Consider the following 13,581-nt stretch of genomic DNA (forward strand, 5'->3'; position numbering starts at 1 on the left):
CGCCAAACACTCCTTTGAAATGGTCACACGGTTGCGCTTATGGTCGTGTGTGAGCAATCGCGGCACCCATCGCGCGGAAAGCTTTTTCATGTCCAAATATTCATGTAAAATGTGATGTACCCGTTCAGTTGAGATGCCTACAGCCTCAGCTACCTCACGCACTTTCATTCTCCGATCATCCAATATCATTCCATGGATTTTGTCGACGATTTCTGGCATGACGACCTCTTTTGGGCGACCTGAACGTTCGGCATCACTTGTACTGGTACGACCACAACGGAACTCAGTAAACCATTTCTTAACCATTGAAATTGATGGTGCAGAGTCCCCATAATATTTATCAAGTCTTTCCTTGGTTTCGGTGATGGATTTTTTACGCAAAAAATAATGCTTAATTAGCACACGAAATTCACTTTTTTCCATTTTCGTTAAAATTCACGAGATCGTCTGCTTTCAATGCCTATAAAACGCAAACCAAAAAACGCAGCTTTCTCAAAATTTTACAGTCAGCTGTTAATCGATAACTGCTGACAGGAGCAGTGTTGTATTTAGAGCAGGTGCGCGGCAAATACAAAAAGTCACGGACTTATCAAACGACCCTCGTACGATACGATACGATACGTGGGCGTGCGACGATGAACTCCATCCGCCGAGTTTGTCCGTCCTTCGACGGGACGGATGCCATCTCCTCACCCGAAGCATCTGTTTGACTTGATAGGCCTGACTTGTGAGCTGATGTTCCGGAAATCAGATATTCAGATATACTGAGGGATGCAGGGAAAAGGATGGCATGCTGTTGCTGATGAGAGTTTCGTCTGACTTAATCTCTATGTCGTAGGCGTAGCATTGCTTGATTGCGTTTATGATTTCACACCGCCGCCGGCTATGGATGGAGTTAGGAAAGTAGATTGCTTGGTACAACACGAAATGTAGTCCTACTTAAGGGTTAGCTAAGCTGCTGATGGCCTGAATAAATTATGCCTTAGATTATACTCGTACAATTGATTACATCCCATTCACACACTCACTTTCACCCATTAAATCACACTCGCACTCACTTTATACGAGTACTGTTAATGCTAAAGGAAAACTCATGAAGTCGCAGTCGACTTCAACTATAAACTAAATCACAGTAACTGTTTTTAACTGGTTATCCGATAATGCTGATTAAAGCTACTTCTCAACTCGATCCCAGCCAATGATATTCCACTGATTTCAGTCCCTTCCCATGTAAATCAATCAATGCGTATCTCTAGGCTTTATGCTTTATGATGTCCTGATATCAGTTGAAATGATATACTGTGATATTTAGAGATATATATGCCTGCACTTAACGCAAGTACGAGAGGCACTAGCTAGCTGCATCGTAAATCGCCAAAGAGAATGCGAAAGTGGTTCGGGGTCACCACCAAACTGGTTACCTCCCCGCAAGCACGCTGCTGAATTTCGGAGCACAAGCAATGGCCGTAATTTCGGTGAGCCATATAAACAAGTTTTCCCATCCATCTAGACTGTCTGTGCTACTGGCCAAGTCCAAGTTGTCTTGACGGCCCAGCAAACAGCAACATCCAAGAAAATGTTGCCATTTTCGAGGCGCCGCCCGCTGAGCGGAAAAGTCGCGCGGAAATTACTAAATCGATACGCATCCGATTTTCCATGGGTCTGGCATGCAAAAATACCTTGAAATCTTCGCCTGCAGTCGCGTCAATACACGTATTGCCATCTTTGTACAGTCAAGCTTCATTAAGTCGAACATCGTCAAGTCAATTTTGTGCTAAGGGAATTGAAATGTCTCTAACTATGACGATAAAAACTCTATTTTCTGTGACTACAAAACAAATTTAGACCACAAAAAGATTTCATGGCATTCGTTTATGAGATAGGTAGATAGTGTGGCTCAGCTTTTTATCTATATTATATCCATAAATTTTCGCAACAGTGGAAGTGTTTATTTCGAAGCTTAGGAAAATTTGGAAGTAAATAAGAGATATTATTTGTGTTCTGAGTCAAGAAAGATTCCAATTGTTATGTTAAATCAGTTGAGCGTCTGCGTTAAGAAGTTTCACTATAGACTTTGAAAATACTGTAATGGCCTAGAATTTCTGAAAGGTCAATTGAAACCAGTGGAATTCCTAGTGGGCGGGGTTCGTCTCCTAAGTGCAAAATGATCCAGAATCGGAAGCAAACCCTGACGATGAAATAAACTATACGAGAAACTGGAGAACAATTACACATGGACTGTGGGTGCAATTAGGGACCACACCTTTTTTGCCGCCGACGCGTCTAAAGTTAATGAATATGTTAATAATATGTTATGCGGGGGCAATTTGTTCAGGGCTCGAAGGGTTGCCGTCCTTCCAGGCGAGTCCAGTCCAACTCTATCGCCTGATGGACATGGTGTTCGTGGGGAACTGCGGCTTCTGGCCGGCGCTGAAGAAGCGTTTGCAGGTGAGGCGCCAGAAGGCCGCCCGGAAGTCGACGCTGTAGAAGGCGTAGATGAAGGGATTGATGGCGCTGTTGAACCATCCCAGCCAGGTGAGGGCCTTGGCCAGCATTTGGCTGGCCTGGTGCTCGGCCAGGAAAGGGGTGATCAGATAGTTGATGAAGAAGGGGAGCCAGCAGGCGATGAAGCCGCCCACCACAATGCTAAGGGTTTGGGTGGTCTTGTTCTCCTTCTTCAGCGACGTAATCCGATTGGACAGCGATTTGCTGTTGGTGTTTCCACTGGTGTTCCCGCTGCTCGATGTGGTGGTCACGCCCGCCTGGTGATGATAATGCGGATGGTGGTGATGGCTCCTCAGTCTCTCCCTCTCCCGCTCTCGCTCCCCATGCGAATGCCTAAAGCTGTGTGTTCGCGGTGGCTGCGAGAGGGAGTGGGTCTGCGACTGTCCCGTGTGAGCCGGCGCCTGGGACTGCCACTGCGCATCCAGGAGACTGCTTCCCGGCCCCATGCCACTCGTCATTGTGGTAATGGTCGTGGAGGCGGTGGAAGCGCGCTTCAGCGAGGAGGGTCGTGTGAGTTCGTAGCACCCATTCTTGGCGCAACCCATGGTGGCACCTCCTCCGCCGGAGGGAAGAGCCAGCAGGGATTGACAGTGGGTGCCGCCAGTGACACCACCTCCTCCTCCAGCGCCTCCTGCTCCTCCAGCGCCCACTGGCACACAGTTGTCGCTGTCGCTGAGCATCATGTCGTGCAGCTCCTTGGCTATCGTCTGGTTGGAGAAGGTCCTCGAGGTGGCCTGTCTCTGGCGCTGGCCCACCGAGCTGTGCTGCTCCTGCTCCGACAGCTCGTTCTCTACGTCCGCTGCCGTGTAGCGCTTGAATTTCTAGACACGCAAAGTGCACAAGGCGGTTAAGTCAATGTCGATGATAAATAACTGAAATGAAGTCAATGGGCGGCAAAAAGCGGCAAAGATGAAAGGAACGGAAACGGAAGGCACGCTAGGAAAAGCCGCAGCTTTAAACACTCTTGGTGGCATCATCATCATCCTCTTTAAAGGAACCACGTGGTAAGCAGGTAACTTTAAGCTGTTTTAAGGCTACATACCTAATGCCATAAGGCCATTGTTCTACGAATATCAACTGCACGATGTGATAATCTCTATGAACATAAAACTGGATTTTAGACTGGTTTCAGTGCGTACGGCTGCCTGGACTTGATTCAGCTTAAGTGCAATTTAAGCCTATTTTAAAATGTACACGAGATATATATACAAATGAATGTAGGCACAAGCAATTTCCAAAGCGAGCATCGTTTAATGTTAGGTATTTAGTGATTACCCTGCAGTTTGTTTCAGATACAGTTGGGCACATTAAGAAATGTTGATGGTATTTGCTCTAGTTTCTGTTTAAATGAATGTAGCAGAATTTACATCATTTCATAACTAACGTTTTTGAAAGGCATTTAACTCTTAAGTGGCCAAACTTTGCCCCTCAGAACTGGGTTAGTTGAAAACTCAATAATTTAGCGATATGGACTGATAGAGTTGAAGTGAAAAACTTGTGTTACAGGGTACTCTGGACCGGATCGGATCGGACCGGATATTGGGCACATTATGAGCGGACGTGCCGCAGTTTCTGCCGCACGTGGAGTGTCCTTTAAGCCGGAGTGGTTCGCAATAGGGAAGACTTTCGTCGGGCTGGCCTGGGCAGCGTTTGTTGTTTGCAGCTGCAGTGGTTTCCCTATACCATATTCCGTATTCCGTATTTGTGCACCATGTTGGCTTTGGTTTTGGATGGCGATGGCGGGAGACGTGCGAATGTTTGCAGGCAAACAGGAGGACGTGGGGGCATGGGGCATGGTTTTGGATGGCTGCGACGGAGCTTACCTTGTTGTGAACACTTATGTCGGTCATATTGTCGTGCCTGGATGCAATGACACAGGAAATTCTTGCATACACATAAATCATGACTGCCATGGGTATGAAGAAGGAGCCCATGGCGGAGAAGATGACGTAGCCCTCGTTCTGGTTGTATCGGCACTCGCGGAGGTCCCTTCGACCTGGCTCGTACCTGCGGGAAATGGAAGTGAGCAGGATACGCTTAATGGGCCACCAAGTTAGTCAACTAATGCAGGAAGCTCCCAATTATTCGCCTACGCAGGAGAGACTCTGGAGAAACAGAGGGGTCAGAGGTCGGAGGTCGCAAAAGCAGCAAACAATTGTCAGCTAATTATATTCGTTTGTTCAGCTTAGTGTCGCCACTCAGTTTGCTTGGAGGTCTCGAAATTTATGCTAATTAATTTACACTCACAGTTGGCAACATTTGTAATGCTTAAGATGGACCAAAAATAGCTAATAATACCCTAAGGGGTCCTTCAAAATTATGCAATGACATCTTTTGGCACAGTTTGCTGCACTTGACAAATATGTTAATTTTATTACACAAGCTTTTATTGCAAATTAAGGCAAATTGAGTTCTAATTATTTTGATTTCTTAAATAAATTAACCTTCTCTTGGTTGAATTTAATTTCTGCCGCTAACATTTCAACAAGAACTTTAATTGCATTTCTGGTTAAATGTGTTGACTGTGCTAATAAAGTTAAATATAAACAAAACACTTTATTTAATTCTCCTTTTAGTTAGTTAGGCAAAGTCGTGGAATTATTCCGCACTGCATAATTTTATGTAGTTAAAGTGGCATATGTTAAAACTCGATTAATTTTTAAAGTTTGTGGACAAATTCAAGAGACTTTTTGTTACACTCAGACAAGGCTGTGGGAATTCCACTGCATAGCAATAATTTTTTCAAGTGTACTTACCATCCCAGCATGGGGGGACAGGTGATGGCCAACGCGAGCAGCCAGACTATTAGGATCATGATGAGGGCCAATCGTTTCGAGCGCCGTTTACGGGAGTACGTGAGTGGCCTGGTTACGGCCAAATATCTGTCGGATGGACGTAAAGGATGCAAGGATTTACGATTAGGGGGAAAAAGGGGAATATGCTCCCGGAGAGCACTGCTCACCTGTCCACACTGATGGCGCACAGGCTGAGAATGGAGGCCGTGCAGAGGAGCACGTCCAGGGAGATCCAAATGTCGCAGAGCACCCAGCCCAGTTGCCACGAGCCTGCAATCAAGATTCCAAATTAAAAACTTTGCACCAGCCTTTTGCAGCGCGGAGTGGAGCAGCGGGGCTGCGGGAAAGCCAACTTAAAATTCCGGTCCAAAGTCAATTTGATTAGCAACATTTTCCATGGCTTTCAGCAAATGCCTCACCTAAGGCCAATTAAAGCGGCCAGCTCGGCAAATTTTGGCAATGTTTCTGGTCCCCTTCAACCCGTTAGTGGTTTAATTCTACCCCAAAAAGCCCCGATTTCTCCATTGAACCCCAACCTTTCCTGCTCTTCCAGGCCTGTCAAGCGATTAATTTTTGAATCAAGTGCCCCTTAATGGTCTCCGTGCGCCAAATGAAAAGCTGTTTTTGTGAGAGGCGCACGGACCAAGGAGCCAAGAATCTCATTACAAGGATATTGCCTATGGGCTAGCACAGTTGGGTTGGTTCAGTGTAAGGATGCAATTTTCTGAGTCTCAGAGGACTCAGATTGAACCGGTTAAATGGAAAATTAAGAGTGAATTAGGAAAACAGGGATTGCTTAATTAATAAAATGAACAAAATATCATTGGAATGCTTTTCAGTCCGTGGAAGAGTGTATTGCTATCTACATATCTATAAGAACCAACTACTCAGCATTTTCAGTGCCTACCCCAACTTCAACTTGATAAGACTCCAAAAGCAAACTACTAATCCCGAACGTGTGGCTGTATTACGTCCTAACTTAATGATATGCGTACATATACTTTAGAAAAAAATGGACTGAAAGTGGGGTTTGGTAAACTGTTTACCTCGAAAAAACCTGAGGGCATGAGTAATTATGACTGAGATTTAAAAGGAATCTCCACAGAGAGAAACTAGTGGATTAATATCTGAAAGCAAACTTTATTTCAAACTGTTCCAAGCGCAGTTAACAGAAGCAAGTTGAGCTTAAATCAGAAGTGGTTTAGTCAACGATCATGCAATTAGTATATTTCCCATTCAACTCCACGAGCAACAAAGGCGAACTATTTTCTGAAGAGAATGATTCATTCCGATTCGGATTGTCAGTGGTCCGGATGATTATGACAAACTTTCGACATGCCGTTGCCTTTAAAGAATTTCCACAAAGTTGGGCTCGGGAATTTTTCCCTTTTTCGGCTGCTCGCCTCTTTTTTTTGCGTTGAGGAAATTGCACGAGAGCCGAGGCAAAAAATTAAAGAAATTCTTTCAGTTCAAAGAATACAAATCCATAAGGCGAGAGAGATACATACTCGCATATTTCACCTAGCAGCATTTACATAAATACACGGCCCGCTTGCCCCGCCCCCTTTCTGACACGCCTCCTCCTCGAGTTCCTGTTCGTTTCCGTGCTGCTATTCCTGTTCGTGCTACTTTGTTGGGATACACTTGGAGAAATACTTATATCCGAATGTCCGCAAGAAATCGCTAGAAAATGCTCCAAACTGGATCATATTGTATTCGCAGGTTCGAGAGTTCTTTGAATTCGTCAGGAAGTATTTCTCCTGCTCTTGTACTTAATTTTATACAAGTTACACCTAAACCTGGATTGGATTTGTTCTCAGTGCAGCCTCTTGGTTGTGGGCGCCAAGCTTTTGTTAGCAATTTTTTGAGGGATTTACCGGAATGGCATCTTCATCTTGTAATCACGCGAAAAGCCCGCCGAGCGGGCCTCTCTGCGCGGAAGGACTCTAATGCCCTAATGGCGCTGCCACACACTCGCACACACACACACATAGGCACACCCACACCTACACTCACCTATGAGATGGACGGCGACGGCGGGGGGCATGACGAAGATGCCCACGAGAAGGTCGGCCACCGCCAGGCTCATCACAAAGCAGTTGGTAATGGTGCGGAGCCGGCGAGTGGTCAATATGGCCAGTATCACCAGGGTGTTCCCGATGACGGTGACCACGATGAAGGTGGCAAAGACGGCAATCAGGATGATGCCCTGCCAGGAGAGCACCAGGTCGTAGAAGTGCGCCCACTCGGCGGCCGCTGCCGACTCGTTGTAGTAATTAAATGTGGTCACGGGAGCCGTGGGCCCGGGTTCGGTGAGAGCCACTGCATCCGTTCCGTTCGGGCCGCTGGGATATCCACTGCCTCCACCCGTCCCGTTGGCCGCATCCTCGTACACGATGGATATGTTCTCCGGCAGACCACCCACTCCCAGCCCCAATCCCCGAAGGGAGGAGGGAGAGGAGGCAGCCACATACATGAGCGATGGATAAATGACGCTTAAATTATTCAGCTGCAAGTTGACAGCCATGGATCGGCCAGTTGGGTTCTCAATCGAGTGTGGCTATCTCCGGCAGCAGCCCGCCTAGGCCCAGCCATATCCTGCCATATCCCTGGAGTTGTTGGAGCAGGAAGAAGGCCCAACTGTGGTCATTGTGTCCAGTTGCACGTCCGGTTAACTGGAATTAAAGGAAAGTTCGGCAGTTAGCAAGTTCGGTAAAGTCCTTTGCATGGCAATAAAAATGGCGCTCAGCAGGAAACAATACATTCCTTTTATCCCGAAATCTATTTGTGCTTGTTTTAAGTTTGCATGTACATCTGATTTATTCTCTGTGACAATTTCCGAAATTTAAAGGATTTTACTCCATTTCATACAATCTCCTTTCAATGGCAATCGGCGAAATTGTCAGTTTCATTCATTCGCTTGCAATTAAGCATTCAACAATCTCAAGGGTGAAAGTGCACAGCATTGAATTTTTCCGTTAAAAGTGGTCAACGGTGTTGAGAGGTTCCTAAGATGGCCTTTGTCTTGGACTGCCATTACCGAAACAGTTAAATACTTTACTTTTTAAGTAGATAAATGTTAATCCTGTAGTTGGTCACACTTTTACCGAAATAACAAAGCAATGAATCAAATTAAGTTTACCTTATCACTTAAAAACCCCGCTGGTTCGATTAAATTTTAAATGAATGCAACTATTTGCTTTGGATTAGGTACCGAACTTCAGAGACTTAATAATAATTCATGGAGCTATTTCCTAATAGAAAATTAAATTTAAGAAAGTCATCACCATCAGAATTCCTGGCAGTATATGCACTTTTCGTTCTAATAATAATTTTAAAAAATTATAAATACAATGAGCTTTAAACAAAGTAAGTATTATTACCACAAAGTGGCGAAATGTATTGTAATGTATTACCAATAAATTTGCCAACGAAATGGCTACATTTGCGAATATTTTATTGAATTTACATATAAACTTTAATATATTCACTTTTAGAAGGAAATATTATATTTAATTGGAAACGGAAAAGGTTTTTCAGGAAGGTTTTTTAAGTTAGAAAGCCTATTTTAGCTATTTATTTTGAATGCCAACATTTGCTTTTAGATTTTACCTCAATGTGTGTTTATTTGTGGATTATTTACAGCTTACCAGCTAACACTTGTTATGGAATATCTAGGAGATACCCGTTCCATTTCCGAACTTGATAGTCATTCGTCTGCCGGATTCGACTATTCATCACCGAAACTTTTCCACCATTCACTATTTTCACTTTTTCCACAACTGACAGACCTCCACGTGCGCCTGGGCGATAGGATTGATACTCGACTCGACGCTCTATTAGATATCCGATTAAATTATGTTCAGCTATAGGCTATAGGCAACGTAGATTCCGGCGGAATATTGTCGGAATATCGTTGGAATATTGCCGGAATAAACAGCAAGCGACGCGGATGACTGTTGACTGAACGCGAGACTGCAGACCGAATGGCAAGGGCTGGCAGTTCGACACTTCTTGCCACTTCTGTTGACAATAATTTGGCGTTAAGTATTATTTATTTAGCGATAGTCCGATGGTGTGCGTTATATACGAGTATTCCAGATTGCGACTCCTTGTGGGCGAGCGTCTGTTCGGTTGTGTTGGTGCGATAACCAAATTAAAACTGATATCGCAATAGACTAGGTGGCGGTGGAACGCAAGGCACTTCGCAATGGCAATCGTAATCGGAGTGGCAATGGCAATGAACACGGGAATGGGTATGGATATGGGTATGGTTATGGTTATAGGAATCCGGAATCAAGCCGCAGGCAACGGCGTTTGCCTCAAAAAGGGAATAATTCAAATTCAGTACCACAATTTGCATATTTAAATCTCTGTGTGGGAAGCTTGGAATATTAGCTTAAAACTTCAGCTGCAAGTATCTCCGGCAACTGGAAAGTCCGTAATAAATTCCGTGGACCACAAGATTGTAAACTAAGTTTTAATTAATTTATGAACAACATTAAATTAGACTCTTGTTTTTAGGGTAGTTCTGCTTTCTGGCATATTTAATAGGAGGTGCTTTCCTACGTTTTATGTAATATGTTTATTACTTTGTTTATTACTAACCACTGAATCCAAATGTTGTGGTGTGGAATACCTGCTTTGAAGCACTAAATGTTTGGCTAAGCAATCCAAACTATTTTGGAATACTTAACGCGGCCTAGTTCTAATTATAAAGATAGATAATAAGGGACTCAGGGCCTTGGGCTCTCGGGAAGGGTGTACCCAGATTCGGCCTTCCCGGATTCCTCCCCCGCTTGCACTTCCATTTCCCTAAGCCTTTTAATGCTGACGCGGAATGGTCATAAAAGAGCTTATCGCTCACATGATAGCAATCTGGCCGGGGGCGAGGTGCGCAAGGGTACTTTTACTTTTTATGCTGCGGCTGATGTGTAAATATTGGCCCGGCCTAGTGACGTACTCAAAGGTGAAACTGATTAATTGGAAGCGATGCCAAAGCCATGGCTGTCTGTCAGGGTTAAGGTATCGATCGGGCTCAATGGAATGTGTCATCCCATCGCCGAGAGATAAGGTCCTCTTTCTTCGGCCGCAAGTTGGGTCTACCGATATCTAGGGTTGTATGTATACCTCATTGACTTCCAATCTCAAGTGTTCAATTAGTGGCGTTGGAAATCATGTGTGTATTTCGAGGGGGCTTTCGGGCGAAAATAGATTTATGAACTCATTTGTTAGAATGTTACTGGGATTCCGGGTGGAAGCCAAAAGTCGGAAAACTGAAATCGTTTTGCGATCGGGGGGTGGAACATTCTTTGGCGGCAAACCACCCATCGGCAATTGACCGCGATAAGCAATGGCGTTTTTATTGGCAATTTGATTGATAATCTAATTCGCAACTGAATTGCCAAGTTTGCACGAGCGGAGCACCCTAATCTCCTTGGTTCCTGGCCAGTTTCCATTCCCGTTTCCATTTTACTGCCATTTCCATGACAATGGCAGCAATCAGCTCAGAGCTCAGAGTTTTACCCTTTTGCCCATCGTGGCGCGAGTGTAAACTATTTCTTCAAAGGCTACAAATTGAGTTGCCCCAAATCCAATTACTTTGCCGAAAAGACCAAACTTATGAATTTCTAATTGATACCGAAAGTTCATCCTTTTTGGCCGGCTGAACTTGAAAGATCGGGGAATGGATTTCCGCCGCTCTCGGCGGAATGGGTCATCAATCAGAGGGGCACTCATCTCCGGCATTAGATAAATCTGTATCACTGATGTTAGTGTTCGTGGAAGATTTATTTCACACTAAAAGTTCAACCCAAACAATGGAGCAGAATAATCTTTGTATACGCCAGTGCCGCGTAGTATGTAGCCAAAAACAAGATAGTGTTTCGGAAAAAACCGCAGCAAGAGCCTCAATTATTGAACAATCTGAAAACATATTTATTGAATTATTAATCTCACTCAGTACGCTTTGAATTCGTTTATATAATTTTTGTGTTTACGGCTAATGTGTTGTGTCTTATTCAGATATTATCATTTGACTTATAGCTGGTATTTTTATATCGTCAAAATCAAGCTTTTATTTCTTTCTTTATTAAAGCTTAGAAACCTATTTTCCGACATAAAATTCTTTCAAGAAATTTTATTGGTCTGGCCAATGAAAAAAGGACAGAGGGAAATTTGTCAGCTCTGGTCTACATAGTTTCGTATTTATGCTGCCTCATTGCTCATTTTTTAGATATTTTCCAGCTCTTGGCCAGCTGTTTGGCCTTCACCTTATTCCGCTTTAATCGACCAAGCCTCATTTAACATTCTCGTTATTAAGAGATGTTTTTCGGAAAAGCCAGAAGGGCACTTCAAGTGTGACACTTGCAAGGCCAGCCGAAATATTTTCCGACTTTTTCGGAATGCGTTTGGAATGTGATTTTCCTTTTTTGTTACCATGTACAGCTCACCAAAAAAACACAAAAAAAATAGTAAGAAAGAAAAAATTCTGAGCTCCGTCAAAATTCATTCGACCGCCCACACTGCACCAGCATCCGACTTCCGTTGAACATTTGTTGCAATTTGCGGCCAACATGGCGTATGTGTAATGTGCATGTGAATGTTCAGTGCAATAATATTTCATTTGCATTCGGCAAATATACGCTGGGGGACGGGAGGGTGTCAAGAATGGGTGAGACCCCCGAAAGGACTCCCGCTGACGTCAAAACACCCTGCCAGCCAATAGAAGCCACTATTTATTGAGACTGTCAGATACTTATTTGTCCTCTTTATTTAGCAGTGCCATCGAGGTGTTTAGCGTGAAAGCATTTATCCATTACCCGGTCCTTGACTGATCTATGCAAATCGTCCGTGGTTCCCACTTCCCGCATCCCTGACTGCTCCCTGAGGCGTACACCTGAACCGGTTGAAGGTGAAGGGTTCCTGACGGAGGGTCCTCAATGATGGTCCTCCAGGAGAAAGGTCCTCCCCGTCGCACTGTTTACTTACTTAATGCAATCGCTTTCCTGCGCAGTCCTCCGCTTTCATATCAAAACATTTCGCATTGTTTTATTGACACAAAGCTGCTATTATTTTTATTGCCCCCGGGCAGGTATTTTTCTGTTATTGTTGTCTGAGAAGCCGCAGCCGGAGCCGGAGTCCCATTTAATTGGATACTTTATAAGTGCACTACAAACGCTGTGAGAGGAGACGCTCGTTCACTTTCATTGCACGTTATTTGATGTTATTAATTTGGTTTTTCTTTCTTTTATAAATATTTTTTTTTTTTATATTTTTAGCTGCGTGACAAACTGATTGCACTGAGTAATTCAAGTCACATTATCGATCAGATGAACCGGCGGCTGATCAATCGCTTCTGGATGCTCGGTGTCAGTTGCGTTCACGATTTCGGCCACTTGTAATGCCCCGAAGAGTGGCAAAGTGCTCCTGCGAACCGATGGACAACCGCCTCGGTTGAGCGCTCGAGGAAAACTGAAAACTGAACTGAACAGAACAGAACTGAACTGAACTGAAAAGCTGACGATGTGAGTCGGCCGAAGTCGTCGGTGGTGGTGGTAGTAGTAGTATCTGTCACTGGGTTTCCAGTGAATTTGTGGATCCCAAGTTGGCGGGCAAGCAAACACGCGACTTTCAAAATAATCCTGTGCCAGTTCCTTCGTCTTGTGTTTAAATATTTTCGCAAGCACTCTAAGTGCTTAACATTCAAATGCTACCTGTGCCCAGAGCAAAGCACATTTAATTCCTGGAACAATGTTTAATTAAGCCGCGACTAACTCCACGCCAGATTGATAAGAACGGAGCACTGCGGACTCTTGGGGCTCCGGAGCAGAGCAGATTTTACGACGAATTTCCAAATGAAAACATAAACGATTTCGCGGGTACTCAGGAAATCTAAATTAAGACTTTTATGGTAGCCTTATGGACCTAGACATAGATATAGACAAGCGTGCACAGGCGGCTCGGCTCTATCCATACGGGTATGCATATAGCTACTCGCACGGCAGTCTTTGTTTGCTCATTTTATAACTTGCAGATGCGTCTCCACGCGGATTTCGCTAATGCTCTTACTACACACTCATAATGAGTTGTGTCAACAGCTGCTGCTGCTGCTGCTTTCAGAGGTTAGATTCGATTGTATTCGATTGCGATCCACACGGGTTCACTTGTCAAGGTGAATGCGATCCACCACAGTGGCGGCAAACTGCTGAAACGCTACAACGATAATGGTAAAATGCCAAAAGGCCCAAATGGCCAAAAGGAGAAATGCCCGATATGGAAG

General features: G+C 44.4%; 1 protein-coding gene across 4 annotated transcripts; it reads right to left on the bottom strand.

Annotated features, from left to right (window-relative positions):
- Positions 1 to 1,927: 1,927 nt before the first annotated feature.
- LOC6535480 (octopamine receptor) lies at positions 1,928 to 12,783 on the bottom strand. 4 transcript variants are annotated; one of them, XM_015191685.3, is made up of 6 exons: positions 12,291 to 12,783; positions 7,317 to 7,975; positions 5,468 to 5,570; positions 5,262 to 5,387; positions 4,329 to 4,512; positions 1,928 to 3,326 (listed from the first exon to the last, which is right to left on the bottom strand). In XM_015191685.3, exons 2-6 carry the CDS (start codon positions 7,825 to 7,827, stop codon positions 2,379 to 2,381), a joined length of 1,872 nt encoding a protein of 623 aa, XP_015047171.1. In that variant the 5' UTR covers positions 7,828 to 7,975; positions 12,291 to 12,783; the 3' UTR covers positions 1,928 to 2,378. The 4 variants fall into 4 exon arrangements, with proteins under 4 accessions (XP_015047171.1, XP_039231083.1, XP_002096111.1 ...); XM_039375149.2 differs by having other exon boundaries at positions 12,122 to 12,783; XM_002096075.3 differs by having other exon boundaries at positions 8,951 to 12,783.
- Between the last annotated feature and the right edge of the window lie 798 nt (positions 12,784 to 13,581).

Source organism: Drosophila yakuba, chromosome 3R (genome assembly GCF_016746365.2).
Source record: "Drosophila yakuba strain Tai18E2 chromosome 3R, Prin_Dyak_Tai18E2_2.1, whole genome shotgun sequence".
In the NCBI taxonomy this organism is placed as follows: domain Eukaryota; kingdom Metazoa; phylum Arthropoda; class Insecta; order Diptera; family Drosophilidae; genus Drosophila; species Drosophila yakuba.

What these genes read in the sequence shown, in the direction of transcription:
- LOC6535480 (XM_015191685.3), bottom strand. Translation starts at nt 7,827, where the DNA reads ATGGCTGTCAACTTGCAGCTGAATAATTTAAGCGTCATTTATCCATCG. An exon ending in CGTCGCCGTCCATCTCATAG is followed by an intron (nt 5,571 to 7,316) that starts GTGAGTGTAGGT and finishes TCTTGATTGCAG; the next exon opens with GCTCGTGGCAACTGGGCTGG. An exon ending in ACATAAGTGTTCACAACAAG is followed by an intron (nt 3,327 to 4,328) that starts GTAAGCTCCGTC and finishes TTGCGTGTCTAG; the next exon opens with AAATTCAAGCGCTACACGGC.